This window comes from Bos indicus x Bos taurus, chromosome 17 (assembly GCF_003369695.1).
Source record: "Bos indicus x Bos taurus breed Angus x Brahman F1 hybrid chromosome 17, Bos_hybrid_MaternalHap_v2.0, whole genome shotgun sequence".
Classification (NCBI taxonomy): domain Eukaryota; kingdom Metazoa; phylum Chordata; class Mammalia; order Artiodactyla; family Bovidae; genus Bos; species Bos indicus x Bos taurus.
In genome coordinates this window covers 57,240,910-57,262,028 of record NC_040092.1, presented here as the reverse complement: position 1 = coordinate 57,262,028, position 21,119 = coordinate 57,240,910, and the positions used below count along the sequence as shown (strand labels likewise).

The 21,119-nt window shown below is 37.2% G+C and overlaps 1 protein-coding gene across 2 annotated transcripts in view; it reads left to right on the top strand.

Moving 5' to 3' along the window:
• Positions 1 to 21,119, top strand: part of INPP4B (inositol polyphosphate-4-phosphatase type II B) — an 850,869-nt gene that overhangs the window by 408,457 nt on the left and 421,293 nt on the right. For both annotated transcript variants that reach the window (XM_027567415.1, XM_027567414.1), the window contains exons 4-5: positions 13,431 to 13,642; positions 16,332 to 16,376. In XM_027567415.1, the coding sequence (XP_027423216.1) occupies positions 13,552 to 13,642; positions 16,332 to 16,376 (136 nt within the window). In that variant the 5' untranslated portion in view covers positions 13,431 to 13,551. The remainder of the gene's footprint in view (positions 1 to 13,430; positions 13,643 to 16,331; positions 16,377 to 21,119) is intronic.

Sequence of the window (21,119 nt, the reverse complement as noted above, 5' to 3'; positions counted from 1 at the left end):
TAATAGAAGCAGAAGATATTAAGAAGAGATGGCAAGAATACACAGAAGAACTGTACAAAAAAGAGCTTCACGACCCAGATAATCACGAGTGGTGTGATCACTGACCTAGAGCCAGACATCCTGGAATGTGAAGTCAAGTGGGCCTTAGAAAGCATCACTACGAACAAAGCTAGTGGAGATGATGGAATTCCAGTTGAGCTATTTCAAATCCTGAAAGATGATGCTGTGAAAGTGCTGCACTCAGTATGCCAGCAAATTTGGAAAACTCAGCAGTGGCCACAGGACTGGAAAAGGTCAGTTTCCATTCCAATCCCAAAGAAATCAATGCCAAGAATGCTCAAACTACCACACAATTGCACCCATCTCACACGCTAGTAAAGTAATGCTCAAAATTCTCCAAGCCAGGCTTCAGCAATACATGAACTGTGAACTTCCTGATGTTCAAGCTGGATTTAGAAAAGGCAGAGGAACCAGAGATCAAATTTCCAACATCCGCTGGATCATCGAAAAAGCAAGAGAGTTCCAGAAAAACATCTATTTCTGTTTTATTGACTATGCCAAAGCCTTTGACTGTGTGGATCACAATAAACTGTGGAAAATTCTGAAAGAGATGGGAATACCAGACTACCTGACCTGCCTCTTGAGAAATTTGTATGCAGGTCAGGAAGCAACAGTTAGAAATGGACATGGAACAACAGACTGGTTCCAAATAGGAAAAAGAGTACGTGAAGGCTGTATTTTGTCACCCTGCTCTTTTCACTTATATGCAGAGTACATCATGAGAAACGCTGGGCTGGAAGAAGCACAAACTGGAATCAAGATTTCCAGGAGAAATATCCGTAACCTCAGGTATGCAGATGACACCACCCTTATGGCAGAAAGTGAAGAGGAACTCAAAAGCCTCTTGATGAAAGTGAAAGAGGAGAGTGAAAAAGTTGGCTTAAAGCTCAACATTGAGAAAACTAAGATTCCATCATGTCATGGGAAATAGATGGGGAGACTTTATTTTGGGGGGCTCCAAAATCACTGCAGATGGTGACTGAAGCCATGAAATTAAAAGACGCTTACTCCTTGGAAGGAAAGTTATGACCAACCTAGATAGCATATTCAAAAGCAGAGACATTACTTTGCCAACAAAGGTCCGTCTAGTCAAGGCTGTGTTTTTTTCCTGTGGTCATGTATGGATGTGAGAGTTGGACTGTGAAGAAGACTGAGCGCCGAAGAATTGATGCTTTTGAACTGTGGTGTTGGAGAAGACTCTTGAAAGTCCTTTGGACTGCAAGGAGATCCAACCAGTCCATTTTAAAGGAGATCAATCCTGGGTGTTCTTTGGAAGGATGATGCTAAAGCTGAAACTCCAGTACTTTGGCCACCTCATGCAAAGACTTGACTCATTGGAAAAGACTCTGATGCTGGGAGGGATTGGGGGCAGGAGGAGAAGGGGACAACAGAGGATGAGATGGCTGGATGGCATCACCGACTCAATGGACATGAGTTTGGGTGAACTCCGGGAGTTGGTGATGGACAGGGAGGCCTGGCGTGCTGCAATTCATGGGGTCGCAAAAAGTCAGACACAACAGACCAACTAAACTGAACTGAACTGAACTGAACTATGATCCTGGCTGAACAAATGTGAATGGAATTCTCTTGTAGTAATGGTAGGCTTCAAAGCACTTGACATTTCCCATGAGGGGAAAGGAACTGAGAAGGTAGAGGTAAATTCCATCTGGATCGTATTCCTTCTTTCACCTCTTCTTGTCCCCAGATAGCATTTGGCTGATCTGCAGAAATTCAGCCCATCCATGTACATATTGCAAAGTGTGGATGTTTAGAAGGTTTTAAAGTGATTTAGCATCCTGAATTATATCTGCTTTATCAGAATGAAGTCCTGGGTCCAGAAGGTTTTGCAACACTAACATGAAGTGAGCAGTTTAGTAGCTTAGTTATTGAAAGGCTATTTTTGTTCAATCGCTAAGTTGTGTCTGACTCTCTTGCCACCCCATGGACTGTAGCCCGCCAGGCTCCTCTATCCATGGGATTTCCCAGGCAAGAATTGAACCCACGGATGAAGATGTAGCTTGAACCTGCATCTCCTGCTTGACTGGCAGATTCTTTACCACTGAGCCACTTGGGAAGCCCATGAAAGGTTATACCATCAACATAATATGTGTGTGTTAGTTGCTCAGTTGTGTCCAACTCTTTGCGACCCCATGGACTGTAGCCTTCCAGGCTCCTCTGTCCATCAAATTCTCCAGGCAAGAATACTGGAGTGGGTAGCCCATTCCTTCTATAAGATGGAACCCATGTCTCCTGCATTGCAAACATGTTCTTTACCAGTAGCACCACCTAGGCTACACTCCATCAACATAACAGAAATTTGCTATTCTAGTATTTTTTTTTGAGATGGTTGGAAAATAATAATTCATTTGACATATCACATCAAAGCACTGTTTGTAAACCTAAATGAAAATGGCAGATATATAGTGTCATCAAGCCTCCAAGTACTCTCCTTCTGGACTTCAGCCTGAACAGGCCAAGAAGCATCTTTAACCAGAGGTTCAGTCAGAAACAAAGAACAGCCTGTGGTACGATGTCTCACACCCATGTCATCCTGGGATACATCCTAAACCACAAGAGCCTCTTGTCAAGTATCCTGGCCCACTATTTCACTCCCATTTTGCCATGAGCTTAGTTGGCTATGACTCAATCTTCCTTGGATCCTCTCACTTTTGAAAATTACATAAGGTCTTTGGAGTCTTTTTTTTTTTTCCTATGAAAAATAGTCCCACCTGCCTTCTACCTCTTGAGAAAATATTTTGTCTCTTTGTCGTAATGGGGACCTGCTTTTCTGCAGTTTTCTGCTACCTTGCTGCTTATTGTAATGAAGACCAGCCACATATACAGAGCCTGGAGGCAGGGTTACTGTTTTCCAGGTGTTACAAGAGCCCTCCTAAGCTGTTATGCCTTGCTCTGCCACACCTCCACCCCTGTTGATCCTGTTCATTGGCCAAACTCTGGTTCTCTTTATACTTTTCTACCAGACACAAGGTCTTCTCTTGGCCCATATATTCTCTTGGGCCATTGCAACGACCATGGGAATAACTCCACCTAACATCCTTCCTGGTACCAATTCTTTGTCTTATGGACGCTAGTGACCACAAACACCACCCTGTTTTGTCTACCCATTTATCCCATAAAAGTTCCCTGGACTTATCACTTAGGACTAAATTCTTCTCTCAGCTTCCACTACGTCACATCTTTCCCCTTAATGACGTCCCAATCCAGCCTAGAAACCTTTCAGCCACGTTAGTATTATACCCTTCTCTCACTGCACCTGTAGACAGAACCCCAACACTATGTCAACTAAACTGTCCTTCTTCGCCAGGCTGATGAGCTCTGCTGGAGAAAGTCACACAGTTATACGGAGGTCTCCATGAACCTGTGTCTCCAGGCTCAGATGGACCCATACTGTCCCACCTACTTGTTCCTCGCCCACTGCTTGGAAAGACCAGCACAAGATTCCATCACTCTTCTCAAAGCTCTGTGTTCCTCCTATTTCCTCTCAACACATGAACATAATTTAGTGAAATTCATGAGTATTTATGACATACCAAAGTCACAAAGAAAAATATAGTAGATGTTTTATACCTGTTACCCAGTTTTATTTTTTACATGAGAGTTCTTTTTTTAAAAAAATTTCTTGGCTGTGCCACATGCCATGTGGATTCTTAGTTCCTTGACCAGGGATCGAACCTGTGCCCCCTACATTGTAAGCATGGTCTTAACTGCTGGACCACCAGGCAAGTCCTTACCCAGTTTAGTAAATCAAACTTTCTCAGTAGAGTTGAAGACCCCTCGATCCTCCTCCTGATCACATCTCACACACCCTTCCTCCCAAATATCATAACAATTTTCTTTTAATGTTTATTGTACATTTCTCTATGATTGTACTTATGATGTGTATGGACCCCTGTGCAATGCAGAACTGGAATATTATTTTATATGTTTTAAAATTTTCTATAAGTGCCATTGTCTTTCTTTCTCTGTCTCTCTCTGTCTGATGGTCCTTTTCACTCTTTCTCTTTTCTCTGTGCTTTGTGAAGTTAATCAGTGTTGATACTTGAAATGAAAATTCATCCTATATAGGATGAATAGACCACATTATATTTTTCTAGTTTCTTATTGACGGGCCTATTTCAATATTTATTAGTAGTTGATTCATTGTAAACATCCTTTCAACTGTCTTCTGGTATGCATTTGTTTAAATTTTTCTCAAATGTATGCTTCGAAGTAGAATTGCTTTTCAACTTTACTAGTATTACCAAATTATTTTCCATTATGATTGGAACAGCTTCAGTGCATGAAAGTTTCTGTTGTTCCAAATCCTCATTAATATTTGAGGTTTTGAGATTTCAAAATTTTTACTTATTAATGGTTATGTACTTTTAGTCTGCCTTTCCATGATAACTGCTGCTGCTGCTAAGTCACTTCAGTCATGTCTGACTCTATGCAACCCCATAGATGGCAGCCCACCAGGCTCACCCGTCCCTGGGATTCTCCAGGCAAGAACACTGGAGTGGGTTGCCATTTCCTTCTCCATCCATGATAACTAGCAAAGTTCAAAATCTCTTAATATGTTTCTTGGCAATTTGTGTTTAATATTTTTGAGTTACTTATTTATATGTTTTGCTAGTGTTTTCTCTTGGGTTTGTTTTTCTAACATTCTTAAAATATTCTGGAAACTAAATCTTTATTGGTTACCTTAATCGAACACATTATTTCCTTTTTCTACTTGTTTTAGGTTTTATTTGCTCCTTTTCTAGTTGTAAGGGAAAACTTAGATCACTGATTTGAGATCATTTTTTATATTATAAGCATTTAATACTCTAAATTTCCCTTCAACATATTTTGATATGTACTGTAGTAATTTCATTCTGATTCTAATGAGTGTGAGTGTGATTTATATACACACACTTGTTTTTATTGCAATTCTCTTCAATTTGTTAAGGTTTGTTTTATGATCTAGGATATAATCTTAGTGAATATTCCATATATACTTTGAAATACATACGTATATTCGGTTGCTGTTGAATTCATTGTATTATAAATGTCAATTAGGTCAAGCTGTTGGCGGTGTGATTAAGTCTACTGTATCCTCACTGATTTATGTTTACTTCTTCTGTCCATTACTGAGAGAGGGATGTTGATATCTCCAAGCATATCATTGAAGATTTGTCTGTTTCTCCTTTTAGTTAAGTTTTTGCTTCATGTATTATGAAGCTTTGCTGTTAGGCACATGTGTGTTATGTACCTTTTGATATTGCTTGATGTGAAATCTATTTTAATTATATTAATATAGTCACTCCAGTTTTCTTTTGATTAATGTTTGCATGGTTTATATTTTTTGATCCTTTTACTTTAACCTATGTATGTCATTCTATTTAAATATAACTATGAAGCATATATTTCATTTTCAGTTCAGTTCAGTCGCTCAGTCTTTGTGACCCCATGGACTGCAGCACGCCAAGCCTCCCTATCCATCACCAACTCTCAGAGTTTATTCAAACTAATGTTCCTTGAGTCTGTGATGCCATCCAACCATCTCATCCTCTGTTGTCTGCTTCCCCTCCCACCCTCAATCTTTCTCAGCATCCGGGTCTTTTCAGATGAGTCAGCTCTTTGCATCAGGTGGCCAAAGTATTGGAGTTTCAGCTTCAGTGTAAGTCCTTCCAATGACTATTCAGGACTGATTTCCTTTAGGATGGACTGGTTGGATCTCCTTGCAGTCCAAGAGACTCTCAGGAGTCTTCTCCAACACCACAGCTCAAAAGCATCACTTCTTCAGTGCTCAGCTTTCTTTATAGTCCAACTCTCACATCTATACATGACTACTGGAAAAATATATAAATTTCATATTTATATGAAGCATAAATATAACTATGAAGGGCATCCCGGGTAGCTCAGCTGGTAAAGAATCTGCCTGCAATGCAGGAGACCCAGGATTGATCCCTGGGTTGGGAAGATCCCCTGGAGGAAGGCATGCAACCAACTCCAGGATACTCGTCTGGAGAATCTCCACAGACAGAGGAGCCTGCTGTGTTACAGTCTGTGGGGTCATAAAGAGTCGGACACAACTGAGCAACTAAGCATAGAAGAGCATGAAGCATATAGTCAGGACTTACTTTTTTATCCAAGCTGATAGTCTCACTCTTTTAATTGAAGTATCTGTGTCTGTGGATTGTTTGCATTTAATGTAATTATTGATGTGGTTGGATTAAGAGCAAATAGTCTACTTTCACATAATTTAGTGATATAATTGTATACTATCATTTTAGCATGAAAATGAAAGTGAAAGTCACTCAGTCATGTCCACCTCTTTGCAACGCTATGGACTGTAGCCCACCAGGCTCCTCGGTCCGTGGGGATTCTCCCGGCAAGAATACTGGAGCGGGTAGCCATCCCCTTCTCCAGGGGATCTTCCCGACCCAGGGGTCGAATGCTGATCTCCTCCATTGCAGGCAGATTCTTTACCATCTGAGTGACCAGAGAAGCCTATCATTTTAGTGTAAAAGCAATAATAACTCCCTGTTCTTCACTCTCATCATCTTGCTACTGATGTTATTTTTTACATATGCTAGAAGCATACAATACGTTGCTACTAATTGTGCTTTAGACCAGTGTTTGGTAGATCCTAGTCTGCACGTCAAACAAACTCTGAATACCAATTAGTTTTGCAAATAAAATATTAGTGTCACATGGCCAGGCCTACCTGTTTATGTATTTTCAGTATTTGCTTTCACACTGTAGCATCAGAGTTGAGTGACTCTGACAGAGACTCCGTGACTCCAAAAGCCTAAAATATTTACTGTCTGTCCTTAACAGGAAAATTATGCCAACCTCTGCTTTGGGAAATTATCTTTTATAGTTACTCAAAGTAAGAAAAAATGAAATTAACATTTATTTTCCTTTATACTATTTGTAGTACTCTTCTTTTCTTTTGCAGATCCAGATATTTCTCTGTTATGTCATGCTTGAATAACTTCCTTTAGTATTTCTTGCTGTGCAGGTCTGCTTGTAATGAATTTGTCACTTTCTATTTGTCTGGGCAAAAGTCTTTGTCTCTCTGAATTTTTATAGGTTATTTTTACTTTGTATAGAATTTTCGTCTGATAGTTTTTCTTCTTTCAGAACTTTAAATATGTCACTTACATAGGTCCTAAGCAGTCCAAAATGTTTTCTTATTTCTGTCATTCTATATGTACTTTGCCTTTTTTGCTCTGGTTACCTTAAAAATTTTTTCCTTAACTTTGGTTTATAGTAGTTTGAATATGATATATGTACAAGTTTTTGGTTTTTTTTTTTGCTTGTTTGATTATTGGTGGGGGGGTTGTGTATATGTGACTCTTCTGCTTGGTGCTTTCTGAGCTTCCTAGATCAGGGTTCTGATGTCTTTAAATATTTTTTTCTTTTACATTCCTAGCATTTCCATTTGATTCTTTCCAATAGTTTCTGCTAAAAATATCCATCTGCTCATGCAGGTTGTCTACCTTTTCCATTACAGTTTTTTTTTAAATTTAAATGTATTTATTTTAAGTAGAGGCTAATTACTTTACAATATTGTATTGGTTTTGCCATACATCAATATGAATCTGCCACGGGTGTACACGTGTTCCCAATCCGGAACCCCCCTCCCACCTCCTTCCCCTCCATCACGGTTTTTAGTGTATTCTCTTTCTGATAATTCCAACTTCCACATCATATGAGTCTGGTTTTCTTGATCGCTTATTTGCTTTTCTCCTGACTGTTTATATTGTTGCTGTCTTGAGCTCTTGGGCCTTATGGATAGGGCTTTCTCAGCGATTCTTTCCTTCTCTTAGAAATAGAGGATCTGTAATGAAACAATCTCAGGAAACTTTCCTCCCTCCTCTCTCGTTTCCATCCCCTCATCGCAATGAGTTTTCACCTGTGCCCTGATGGCAACAGTGTTGGCCAGTTTTGTTCTGGAGAGAGGCAGGTCCAAGTGATGTGCTGTGTTTTTTCTGCTGCTTGCCTCCCACAGTCCTGCATTATCAAGGACGCTTTCTTCATATCCTGTTCTGCTCCCAGTCTTTCTCATGAGCGTCTGGTGAGGTTCATGAAGAAAAGCATCTGTTGATGGATACAAACTACCTTTGAGTTTGTGGCTGTCAGTACCTATATATGCTCATGGTAACCTACCCTGACCTTTAGTAAGTCATTAAATATTTTGATTGAATTTCCATTTCAAACTTGTTTGGAGCCTGACATCCCTTCTTCTGGTGAAAGACAGCTCTGCTCTCTGGAGGAATTTATCTTTTCTAAGAGCTCAGGCTGGTTGGTTGCTTTGAGACCTCAGCTCTCTGCTTACTTAAGGAAAAGTTAGGATTTTTATATACTATTCAGCTTTTTCTTGAGTTTCTGGTAGGAGTAATAGTCTTTCTGTCCTCATGTAAGCAGAAATGGAAAACTTCTGTGTTCCAAATGTATTTTCCTAGTATATAAATTATCTCACACTGTATATGGTATCTTTTGCTTACAGAACATATTTCTTCTAATGTAGTCAAATTTATTAACATTTTTCTTTATGAACTGTGCTTTTGAAGTGAGGTTGAGACATCTTTACTTACCCAGAGTTCACAAATATGTCCTTTTCTTGAAAAAAAAAAATGCTGAAGCCATGGGGTGAATATCCTTAAGTTTCTCTCCCTTATGTGTCAGATCATATCTAATTTTCTATTTACCCCTCCTTTCATTACAGCAGGTACTAGCATCCAGATTTTCCTTGCCCCATCAATCATCTCCTTTCTTCTTAATATTTAATTCCTCTTTATTCCTTTGGTTATGTCCTTTCAGTATTTAAATATGCACACGTGTCCCCGTTCTTAAAAAAAAGTGAAGTCACCTTTTAACCCAGTGGCACTGTTTATCTGAGAAACAATGATGTCGTTACCCTTGGTCACTCCTCTCTGCTCTCCCCATCATTGCTGGTCCCTTTCCCAGGTGACGTCTCTTCTTGCTCTCTGAAACAGTTCTGTGCCTTAAGGTTGAGTCCTCAGTCATCCTTCTTCTCACTGCATGCCCTTGCTTTCTGTGACTTTATGCATCCCTTTGACTTCAACCATTAGTCAACAATAATTGACCAAAAATATATTTTAAGAGCCTTAATATCTTTCCCGTGATCTAGACCCATGTGTTCAATCGCTTTCTGAATATCTTAAGGCATCTCAGAAACAACATGTTTAAAATCAAACTCATCATCTTTGACTGCAATTCCTTCTTCAAGTTCCCCACATATGAATGAGTTCCTTTCCAATAGCATGTTCGTAAGTCCGACAAAGTTAGCCTAGGTACCCAACTAACACAATCGGCTGTATAGTACTATACTGTAATAGGTTTATAATACTTTTCACACATAATACATAGAAAACAAACATACACAAAAAAGGAAAACATTTTAAATCTTACAGTACAGTACCTTAAAAAGTAGAGTAGTATAGCACAACAACTGGCATACAGGGGCTGACATGGAGTGAACAGGCAAGAAGAGTTACTGAGTGGAGGAGGGAGAGGAGGTGGGAGATGGTTGACCTGAAGGGTCATCAGCAGTAGGAAGTAGAGGGCAAGCTGCAGTCTCATTCCCATCTGATGTTGATGGAACGCACGTGTGCATCTTTGAGAGTTCACAGCTTGAAGGTTCACATGGAGGGGACTTACTGTATTCTACAGATAGCTTCATAGTCCAAACTAGACTGGGTCCCATGTGAAATTTCTGTCTTCCTTTATCTCAACTCTGACATCACATCTAATTCCATCACCAAGTCTAAGTAATTCTATTTAGTAATTGATTTGAATCCAGATTCTAATTGGTTTGGATCCAATTTTCTTCTCTAGTTATCTGCTTCTATGTTGGCATGAATTCTTTTTATTATTTCATTTTTCTAGAATATTAGGATTGCCTCCAAACAGGTTGATTTCCTTACTGAGTTGTCACATTCTAGTATATTTTCCTCTTTGACTTTCAATAAACTTTCTAAAGGGGCTTCCCTTGTGGATCAGTGGTAAAGAACCCACCTACCAATGCAGGAGATGCAGGTTTGATCCTTGGGTTGGGACGATGCCCTAGAGAAGGAAATGGCAACGCATTCCACTATTGGGAAATCCCATGGACGGAGGAGCCTGGCAGGCTATAGTCCATAAAGTCACAAAAGAGTGGGACAGGACTTAGCTACTAAAAAACATCAACAAAAGCTTTCTAAAAATCAAATATAAGTGTGTTATTCTTCTGCTTAAGGTATACTTAATGTGGTTTCTTTCTGCTTTAAGAATTGTTTAGTCTCTGGCTGTTTTAAACTTCTGTGTGGTATGTAAAAACCTCAGTCTATTTTTATGCATGATCTCCAAACCAAAAAGTTTCCAAACAGACACAGAAAAGGAACTACTGCCCCTAACCATAACCCTAGGTAAAGGCTATATTTATCAGCTGGAAATGCTTGGTTTTTACTTTGCCAGTACAGTAGCTGATTCCTTCTGAGGTCTGTGCCTTGCTAATAACTATCACACCTGAAATTTGTCCTCAAGTGCAGCAAAGATAGAATGGAAATGAATAGAATCATAAGAGGTTGTCAAATAAGCTTTGTTTCATAGGTCTGGCTCCATACTCTCTAAAATTGAGTTCATTTTTCAGTTTTGAAAGGGCGTGCTTAAAATGAGACTATGTTAGTGGGTCTTTGTGGGCATCTTACTTTAGTCCTCTCTGCTGCTGCTGCTAAGTCACTTCAGTCGTGTCCGACTCTGTGCGACCCCATAGACGGCAGCCCACCAGGCTCCCCCGTCCCTGGGATTCTCCAGGCAAGAACACTGGAGTGGGTTGCCATTTCCTTCTCCAATGCATGGAAGTGAAAAGTGAAAGTGAAGTTGCTCAGTCGTGTCCGACTCTTAGCTCTACTCACCCTCAAATTACACAAGTGCACACAACCCACACACAGAGTTAACATTTGTTAATCACTTGTCATTGGGTACCGGGTTATTATTTTGCTAGGATTCATCCTTATTGCCTTATTTAGATCTCCTTTACAATTTTTAAAATGACTGATCAGGATTAGGGATTGAGTCTTTGGTCAAAGTGTGTAGTAAAGTTTACAAAATCCGTGTATCTGAGTCCCACATACATGGCGCCCTTCCACAGATGTGAATGCTAATGCATCCCACTGATGCTAATGCATTTGTCATAGGTTCTTGAAAGAATGTGGTACAATAAGTATGCGCCTTTCCTATTTATATATTAAAAAGATATCTAAATTTAAATAATCCAACAAGAAAATATTATCTTAATTTAAAATATAATTTTCTACCCCTATATTACCCCTCCCCCATTCCCTCTCACACTGGAAACTACTAATTTGTTTTCTGTGTCTGTGAGTTTGCTTCCTTTTTTTTTATTATTATATTCACTAGTTGGTTGTATTTTTTAGACTTAACATTCAAGTAATATCATACAGTATTTGTTTTCTTCTGTCTGGCATTTCACTTCGCAAAGTACCCTCCAAGTTCATCTGTGTTGTTTCAAATGGCAAAATTATATAAATATATGTGTATATATATATGTTTATGATTTTCCACAGTGGCTGCACCAGTTTACATTCCTACAAACAGCGTATGAAGGTTCCCTTTTCTCCACGTCCTCTCCAACATTTGTTTGTGTTCTTTTTGATGACAGCCGTTCTGACTGGTATGAGGCAATCGGTCACTGTGGTTTTGATTTGCTTTTCCTTAATGATCAGTGATGCTTGGCATGGTTTCATGTGCCTGTTGGCACGTCTGCATCTCCTCTTTGGAAAGAGTGTGTATTCAGATCTCTGTCCATTTTTTAATTGGGTTGTTTGTGACGTTAAGTTGTATGAGCTCTTTATATATTTTGGATATTAACCCGTTATCAGTCATATCATTTGCAAATGTTTTCTCCCATTCGGTAAGCTGTCTTTTCATCCTGTTGATGGTTTCCTTTAAGTTCAATTAGGTTCCATTTATTTTTGCTTTTGTTTCCAATATAGGGGTAGGGAATTAAGGGACACAAACTATTATGTATAAAATAAGCTACAAGGATATATAGTACCTCACAGGGAATATAATAGCCAATATTTTATAGTAACTATAGATGCAGTATAACCTTAAACATTGTGAATCACTATGTCGTATGCCTGTAATTTATGTAATATTGTACATCAACTATAACTCAATAAAACATATAATTACCAAATTAATGGATTTGGTCTTATTGATAGTACTATAGCCTTTTACCCCCAGCAAGTATTCCTAGTTATATCCTTAGAAGCCAATGTGTATTTATCTGCAAACTTATTGTAATATGTTCTAAAGATTCAAGATGCTCTCTGGATTTAATTTTTGCCAGATGACATTTAAACACTAGAGCTGAATTATAAATGAAGTTGCTTTGTTAAAAACAACAAAGAGTGAGTTTATGAACTTGTGAAGCTGGAAACCAAATCAGTATTCCAAACCAAACTCCATTGCTGCTATCTCATTAAATAGCATTGGGTAGATGTTTAAAGATTTTTATACATTTTAATTCAGGTGGTAACTTGAATAAAAACAACATTGATTTTTTTTTTCCTAATTCATTCTTGGTCATGAATAACATACTAAAAATCAAAATGACTTTAATTCTGTTTGAGTCTGTCTGTGTAACAGGGTATTAAACTTTTGGAGGCTTTCTTTCCCCATGCTAATTTTCATCATTTTGCTGTTCCTTTCGTTTGCCCTGGAACTTTAGCTTTTTAGAATTAATATTCATTCTTTTCACCATATATCCCAATCATTAAACATTTAAACTTTGATCAGGCAGAGAAGCAAGAAACTATGGATAATGATGAAGTTGGAACTTCCCTGAACAACCTGTTAGCTCATCTTGGAAGAAGAGTGTTGTGCCAAATGGTCTTAATGTGCTCATGAATAGTGTTGTAACAAAAGTGGGTAGAGAGATAAGCATAAAGGGCAGTTCTAATGGAAGGAATGATAGTAAGATACATCTTGGCTGAACATCCTAATGCTTTGTCAAGATGCTGTCTGCTCTTGCTGCTAAATTAGGTACATATTAATTTAGCAGCTCCTATAGCTATGTGCTACTTTACAAAATGAATTAGAAGAGAAATAATATACCTCTCAGGATTTAGAAGTATCTCATATGACAGTAAAATGGTTACATAGAGAATACCCATTTAACCCAGAGTTTATGATACATTAACTGTGTGGATAGATTCTGAAAATAAAAGTGGGAGAGGCGGGAAGGAAGTTCATACGAAGGTATCTGTAGGCTCTAACTACCTTGAGTTTTTAGCTTTATACTGAACTTGGAAGTAACTGAGACTTTTCCTGTTGCTGTTTCCTAAATGCAGAATTTCAGAGTGGGAATATCAGGACTTTAGCTGAAAATACACCTATATTAAACCAAGAATCTTTGGCCGTGGCATTTGGGCACAGACATTGGGGAGATTTAACGAACTGTGAAGATTGATCATGGAAATCAAAGAGGAAGGAGCATCAGAAGAAGGCCAGAACTTTCTGCCTACCCCCCAGGCGAATGACACCGGGGACTTTCAGTTCACAAGTGAGTATAAAATTAAATAACTTTGTTCCCAAATTAAATAACTTTGTTCCTTTGCACTATTATTTCAGTGTTCTAAGTCTATGATACGTCTCTCCTCTTTTATCCTGGGTGAGGTAGATGATAGTCTATGAAATGGTTCAATATCAAATAGAACCATTGTTCTTGAATGTGTATTAAGAACAGTATATAGTTTCTTTTTGTTAAGGATTTTGATCTTTATTTGAAGATCAATTGGAAAACTAAGACAGTACTCGAATTTTGAAAAAATCACTCTGGATGTTGATGGAGACCTAATTGTGGAGGCACAGAGAGGGTCCGAGACACCATTTAGGAGGCTGTTGTTGCACACTTTCTATTGAATATATTTCTACTCTCATGTGGAATTATTTTTTGAAACCTAGAAATTTTCTCTTTAAAACCAAAGACTCTTCAGTTGAGAACATTAGGGCACAATGATTACACTAGCTGCTTAGCGGTTGCTGCCATACCTAAGTCACATCAATAGAGCAAGCAAGCTTGGCTATTTGGCCAGGATTAGCATTTGAACATGAACGTTGATTTTTGTGCTACTCCAGTAATTCAAATCATTGGAAGAATTATATGTTTCCTCTCATGCTTAACATTCTAGAGTTTGGGTTAGATTGTTTAGCATAAACTTTTTAAAAAATTTATTTATTTTAATTGAAGGCTAATTACTTTACAATATTGTAGTGGTTTTGCCATACATTGACATGAATCAGCCATGTGTTGTGTTTTATTCAAAAAATTCTTATCCAGTTATTTAGCCCTGGTAAACATATGCCTAACCTCTCATATTTCATTTACATTATAAAAATAATCTTGAGAAAATGATACTGGTTGGATGAGTTTATTTGAGTAATTTGATTGTCAGAGCTTATAGCAGAATTGTTAATAGCCTTTAAAAAAATAACTACAGTATTTGAAATTAACAAAGACCTACCTAATAATTGTCAATCTAACCCCTCTTAGAAAGTCTAAAATTGTTAAATGTCAGTAGGAAATAAAAGTAAACATAAATGCAAAAAATATGAACTCTGTATATAAAAAACAGATGGGTTTTATACAAAGAGATGGTTCCAACAGTTGTTGACTGAAAAAATAATACACAACATAAGAGTTATGAGTTATGTTTTATTGGGGCAAAATGAAAACTATAACCCGGGAGACAGCATTTCAGATAGCTCTTAGGAACTGCTCCAAAGAAGCAGGGGGAAAGGTCAGTGTACATGTGACTTTGGTGAAAGAGGAGTACATGCAATCAAGCACATATTTCTGCAGAAGGTTTCTGCTATTCTCATGAAGGTCACTGCTAGTTATAAGGAGCAGATGTCACCATGAAGGATTTTAGTGCTTTTCTAGATATGAGGAGATGCAAGAATTGGGCTTATAAAATTGTCTCCTGAAAATATCTGTCTGAAAACCTGTTCTGCCATTTTGTTGTTGTTGTTTTCCGCAAATCACAGAGTGCCTCATTTATGATCTCCACCCTAAATTCCTTTCAGGGGATACTGAAGGTCAGCAGCTGCAGCAGCTCATGATTTAATCCTTGCAGAGGTGGATAGCAAGTGCCAGTCTGTAGTGGACACAGTATATTCATGACTAAATGCTAATACATATAAGTTTTATCTGATGAGTGCACCAATAAAGATAAACAAGGAGAAGATTTTTATAATACTCTTTTATTTCTTGGTCACCCATGAGTGGTGACAAATGACATCCCAATCCTCATTCACTCTTTATTTTTGTTGTTGTTGTGCTTACTTTTTGTAGTTTTATTTGGTTTTATATTTTTTATAATCTCTATTTCTGTTTTTCTTTTTTATTGACGTATAATTGACTTACCATATTATATTTGGTGAAGGTGTACAACATACTGATTCATTATTTTTATAGATTATATTTCATTTGATGATACTGAAAAAAAAAAATGGCTATATCCCCCGTCAGCCACTCTTGTTTGGGAAGCTCTGAAACAGACTGTGGTCTTAACGAATCCATCTACCATTTTATTACTTGCCACAGCCTTACCTTTCTATCTTCTAACCTTTAAATGTTCCCATTTCCTTACCTTTGTTCTCAAACTTACTTTCCCTCCCACTTCATCTTAAATCAGTTAGCCATGTTAATAGATTTTTTTTAACTGCCAAAAAAGGAAAGAACATTTAATAGAATACTGATTTGAGCTATCAATAAATTGGCAGAATAACTACTGTCATCATGTCCTGAGTAACCTAACTAGAAATCGCTCTTTAATTATTTACTATTAGCACAAGGTCGAGGTGGTGTGAAAGAGAAATCTGCTTCAGAGAAGACTTGGATGAGGTCATCCTTTGTGAAGCTTCCATCTCTGTCGACATATATACAAAAGAAACAGAAACAGTTGAAAAATATGTTTTGCATTTTTCATGCCTTACGGAAACAATATTTCTGTTTTATAACCATGGAACTAAATAGAGCAATCACATCTTTAGCCATATCTAGTTTTGCTATAAATATTACATCCTGCCCTGAGAATTGACTTGTTATATACGTCTGGATGATCAACTGAGTTTATTTGTTCTGCCAAATAACGTGTTTATACATTGTGGGCAGGGAGAGAGTTATATATGTTCACTTGATTTTGATGAGTTAAATATAGTCAATCTGAATTTGTGCCTATTATTCATAGGCATTCAGAAGACTCCAAATGAACCACAGTTGGAATTCATCCTTGGTAAGAAATTCTTATTTATTTATAGCTATAAATGTAATAAGCCTTTTGTACATATAGTTTACAACTTTAGGTATGTTACTGATATCATTGTTACTTATATCATAATATATTTTCTAACATTTCATGAATATTATTCTGTAAAAAAAAAAAATCATTCTATAAGGTAAGTGTTATTTTCCCCAGTTTATAAGTGAAGAATCTGAGCTATGGAGCAGGTCAGCTTATGACCCAAGGATTGAGGACTTCACAGGTGATGGGTTTGTGTCTGTCAATCAGACACAATCAGACTGCTGGCCAGAAGTCCTTTGCCTAACACTCATTCTAATACAGTGACTGAAGTTTGTTGCAAATCATGTCTCAAAATCCATATGTCTAATTACTCACTCCTTGGGCTGTTAACTGGGCTCATGTAGAGTTTTCCTTTGTCCTTCTTTATGACATTTACAAGGTCTGTGCTCCCCTTTTGGTCTCACTTACTCAAAAATATTCCCTTGCTCTTCTGTCTTGATATTGTGGAGAGATCCTTGACTTTGAGAATTTTATTTTAATTCAAAGCTTTAACTTGCTTAAGCAACCCTAAGAATCTATCACATGTAGAAATTTGTAAATTTGTCAAAGGATGAATTAAAAATGTGCACCCCTACAACACTGTAAATCAACTACACTTCAATAAAAGCAATTTTTGCTTATGTAGCAGTGGTTTAAAAAAAAATGCATACTCTGAGGCTGGTCCACTACTTAGCTAGTGAGTAGGAACCGGAATTGGGTATGACTGCAAAGTGCTATTAGGGAATTAGTTGCAAAATGGCATTTAAAGGGGGTAAGAATATGGTTCCTATGAACTATTTAGAGAGACTTTTCTTCTTCTTTCATTGTCCTGAAGTACTTTGAAAGGTTTCTAATATTTTTACATTTATTTGTATGAAATTTCACCAGATGTATGTTAATATTCAAATCATTGAATATTAATACATATATATTTTATGAAGTTATGGGCAAGTTGAAACACATATTTCCACTATCTGTAGTAGTTTGTAGTGATTTGAAGTTCCAATTATTTTAGGAGAATATATTTTTATTATATAATGAAATGTTTCAAATTTACATCCTTCACTCAAAATATTATAATTTGAAGCATAACTTATTGAGAAAACAATCATAATTTTTTTGGTTTTGTTTTCTTTCTCTTTCTAATAGGTTTTATTTTTTGAACAGTTTGCAGTTCACACCAAATTTGGACAGAAGATATAGAGGTTTCCTAGGTACTCCCCTGCCCCTACACATGTATCAGATCAGATCAGATCAGTTGCTCAGTTGTGTCTGACTCTTTGCGACCCCATGAATCACAGCACGTCAGGCCTCCCTGTCATCACCAACTCCCGGAGTTCACTGAGACTCACGTCCATCGAGTCAGTGGTGCCATCCAGCCATCTCATCCTCTGTCATCCTCTTCTCCTCCTGCCCCCAATCCCTCCCAGCATCAAAGTCTTTTCCAATGAGTCAACTCTTCGCATGAGGTGGCCAAAGGACTGGAGTTTCAGCTTTAGCATCATTCCTTCCAAAGAAATCCCAGGGCTGATCTCCTTCAGAATGGACTGGTTGGATCTCCTTGCAGTCCAAGGGACTCTCAAGAGTCTTCTCCAACACCACAGTTCAAAAGCATCAATTCTTCGGCGCTCAGCCTTCTTCACAGTCCAACTCTCACATCCATACATGACCACAGGAAAAATCATAGCCTTGACTAGCCGGACCTTTGTTGGCAAAGTAATGTCTCTGCTTTTGAATATGCCATCTAGGTTGGTCATAACTTTCCTTCCAAGGAGTAAGCGTCTTTTAATTTCATGGCTGCAGTCACCATCTGTAGTGATTTTGGAGCCCAGAAAAATAAAGCCTGACACTGTTTTCACTGTTTCCCCATCTATTTCCTCCCCCATTACCAACATCCCCCAGCCAGAATGGTACATTTGTTACAGTTGATGAACTTACAGTGACAGATTATTGTTATCCTAAGTCAATAATTTGGGGCTTTTTGGGTGACTCAGTGGTAAAGAACCCTCCTGCCAATGCAAGAGACACAGGAGACCCGGGTTCCGTCCCTGGGTCAGGCAGATTCCCCGGAAAAGGAAATGGTAACTCATTCCAGTATTCTTGCCTGGAGAATCCCATGGACACAGGAGCCTCGTGGGCCACAGTCCATGGGGTCACAAAGAGTCATACACAACTGAGTGACTGAGCAAGTCCATAATTTACATTAGGGTTCATCCTTGCGGTTACATATTATCTATGGGTTTGGACAATGTATAAACATGTGTTCATCATTATAGTATCATACTTAGTATCGTCACTGCCCTAAAAGTTCTCTGAGCTCTGCCTATTCATCCCTGTCTTTCTGGCAATGCCTGACAACCCCTGATAAAGATATACTTTATTTATTTATTTATTTGTCTAGAAAATTCTCAGATGTTGTCAAATAAAGAAAAAATCCACTTTTCAGAAAGGGAGCCAAGTATCAAAAAAGACCGTGGCATCTCCTGACTCACTAACTATAACTCTTGTTACTTGAGACTTTACTTACTCATCTTTTATTTTAAGATAATATAGTCTTTTTTTTTAACCTTTCAGCAAGACTTCTGAAAAATGAAGATTTGTTAGACTCATTAAGAGTATTTCAAAACCCAAAGAAAGCTTTCTTGCTTGAATCCTGGAGAACAGGGGAAATCTGAATTAGGCAGAAGTAATTGGAGTAGAGGCTGTTAGTCAAGCATGGAGACAGAATGTGTGGACCACATACTTATCTTCTATTTCAATTAAAGTTACCTGTCTTTTTCAAAGACCTAACTATACTAACTGTTTTGAAAGTGCAGTCAAGTTTGGGAACAACACTATCATCACTTACATTTCTGGCTTGAATCATAGATTTAAGAGGTGAGCAGCTCTGAGAATTTGTTCATAATAATATTTCTCCCATTTTAAAAAAACAAACTTTAATTTTCTTTTTTCATGTCTATTCAAAAAATACACTAGAATTCCTAACAACAGGTAATTTTATTTTGTCATATGGCAGGAAATCCTTGATGAGTAAACAAAAGAAAGTTATCTAGAATCTTCAGGGAATTGTGTTGTTGATCCTGGAATATGTATTTCTTAATCTGTTTGTTATACTTCTTAGCACTTAAAAGATTCTTAACTATACCATTTCTTGAGGATATTTTTTAAACTATTCTTTCAAAGACATCACAGCCAAACCCATTTAGGTTTTAGTGTATATTTTTGTCACCATTTTTTTCTTTAAGTTTTTTTTAATCTCACAAATTATTCAAGACTTCATCTATCATATAGTTAGCTTCATTTCATAATTAATAAGTTAAAGAGTAATATTTTCTTAAATATTTTTTCATTGTTTAAGAATATGCATATTTAATTAATGAGAAAGAAAACAAAGCATCTTACTACAAAAAATCTAGGAACAAAATGGAATAAAGGATGTAAGAGATATTGTTCCAACTAATTTTCCAACTAAAATTTTTTTTGGGGTAGATTTTCTTTTATTGAAGTAGAGTTGATTTACAACGTCATGTTAATTTCCACTGTACAGAAAAGTGATTCAGTTATACATATATATGTGTGTATATATATATATATATATACATTTTAATATATATATTCTTTTCCATTATAATTTATCTCAGGATATTGAATATCTCCCTGTGCTATACAGTAGGACTGTGTTGTTTATCCATCCAAATAATTTTTTTCTTACATTTGATTCTTGATTCTGTACCAAAGTATTCAAATAAATTGAGAGTTTCACTGGCTTCCTTTTTAAATTGGGAACAGCCACACTAATTTTGCAGGTGTCATATTATTTTGTATGAGTTACTTTCTATCAAGGATTTGTTTCTGTCTTGTCCATATGTCTATAAAATCATTATATCTTGTTGAAGTTCCTCTGCTACATTTTTATTCAAGTTAATCAGGTGGGAAATGTCTAGTCAATTGAGCAAGCTGATTGGTTAAAAATATCTTGATAGTAAAAGAGAAACATGTACTGATAAGATGAGGATCTCATGCCCATTGTCAACAGTATTTCTAGTGGTTGACTGCATTTAAATTGTGTAATTCACCTGGACACCTATAGCTCTGCTTCCACGTGTCTTTCATCGTTTAACTTGAGTATATAGGCACCCCTTTTATTTTCACGAAGAGGAAAATAAGTAAAAATCCAAGAGAACACAGACTTTGTTTACAGTTTAATAAAATTGTTTTATTTCAACAAAGCTGGCATTTAAGAAGAGGGATCATTTCTCACCATCAGATAATGTTTCTTTCTTGAAACCATTGTGGGAAATTATATATAGAATTGAGTCATTTGACAAAGACATGAAAGAAAAGAAATTCCCGTGAACTGTTTCTTAAGTTTAGTTCCCTGATTATGCTTATCACATTTATTGTCATGCCTCCATTTACTGCCTCCAAAGTCAATAGAATACTTAAAAGAATGTTTCCGTATTTTTATATGGACACCGCATATATCATGAATCCCAGGCAATAGTCACTAATGCACGTTAATATATAGGTGAGAATGACATGTGTGTATGTGTATGTGATTCTTGTGTTTTTCATTTAACAGCATGAGGTCACGTTCTTGAAATAACTTACATACTAATGACTGATACCTAATGAAAGCCAAGCGAGCAGTTGCAGGACACATTGAAACACACATTGTATACACGTCAAAAGCCT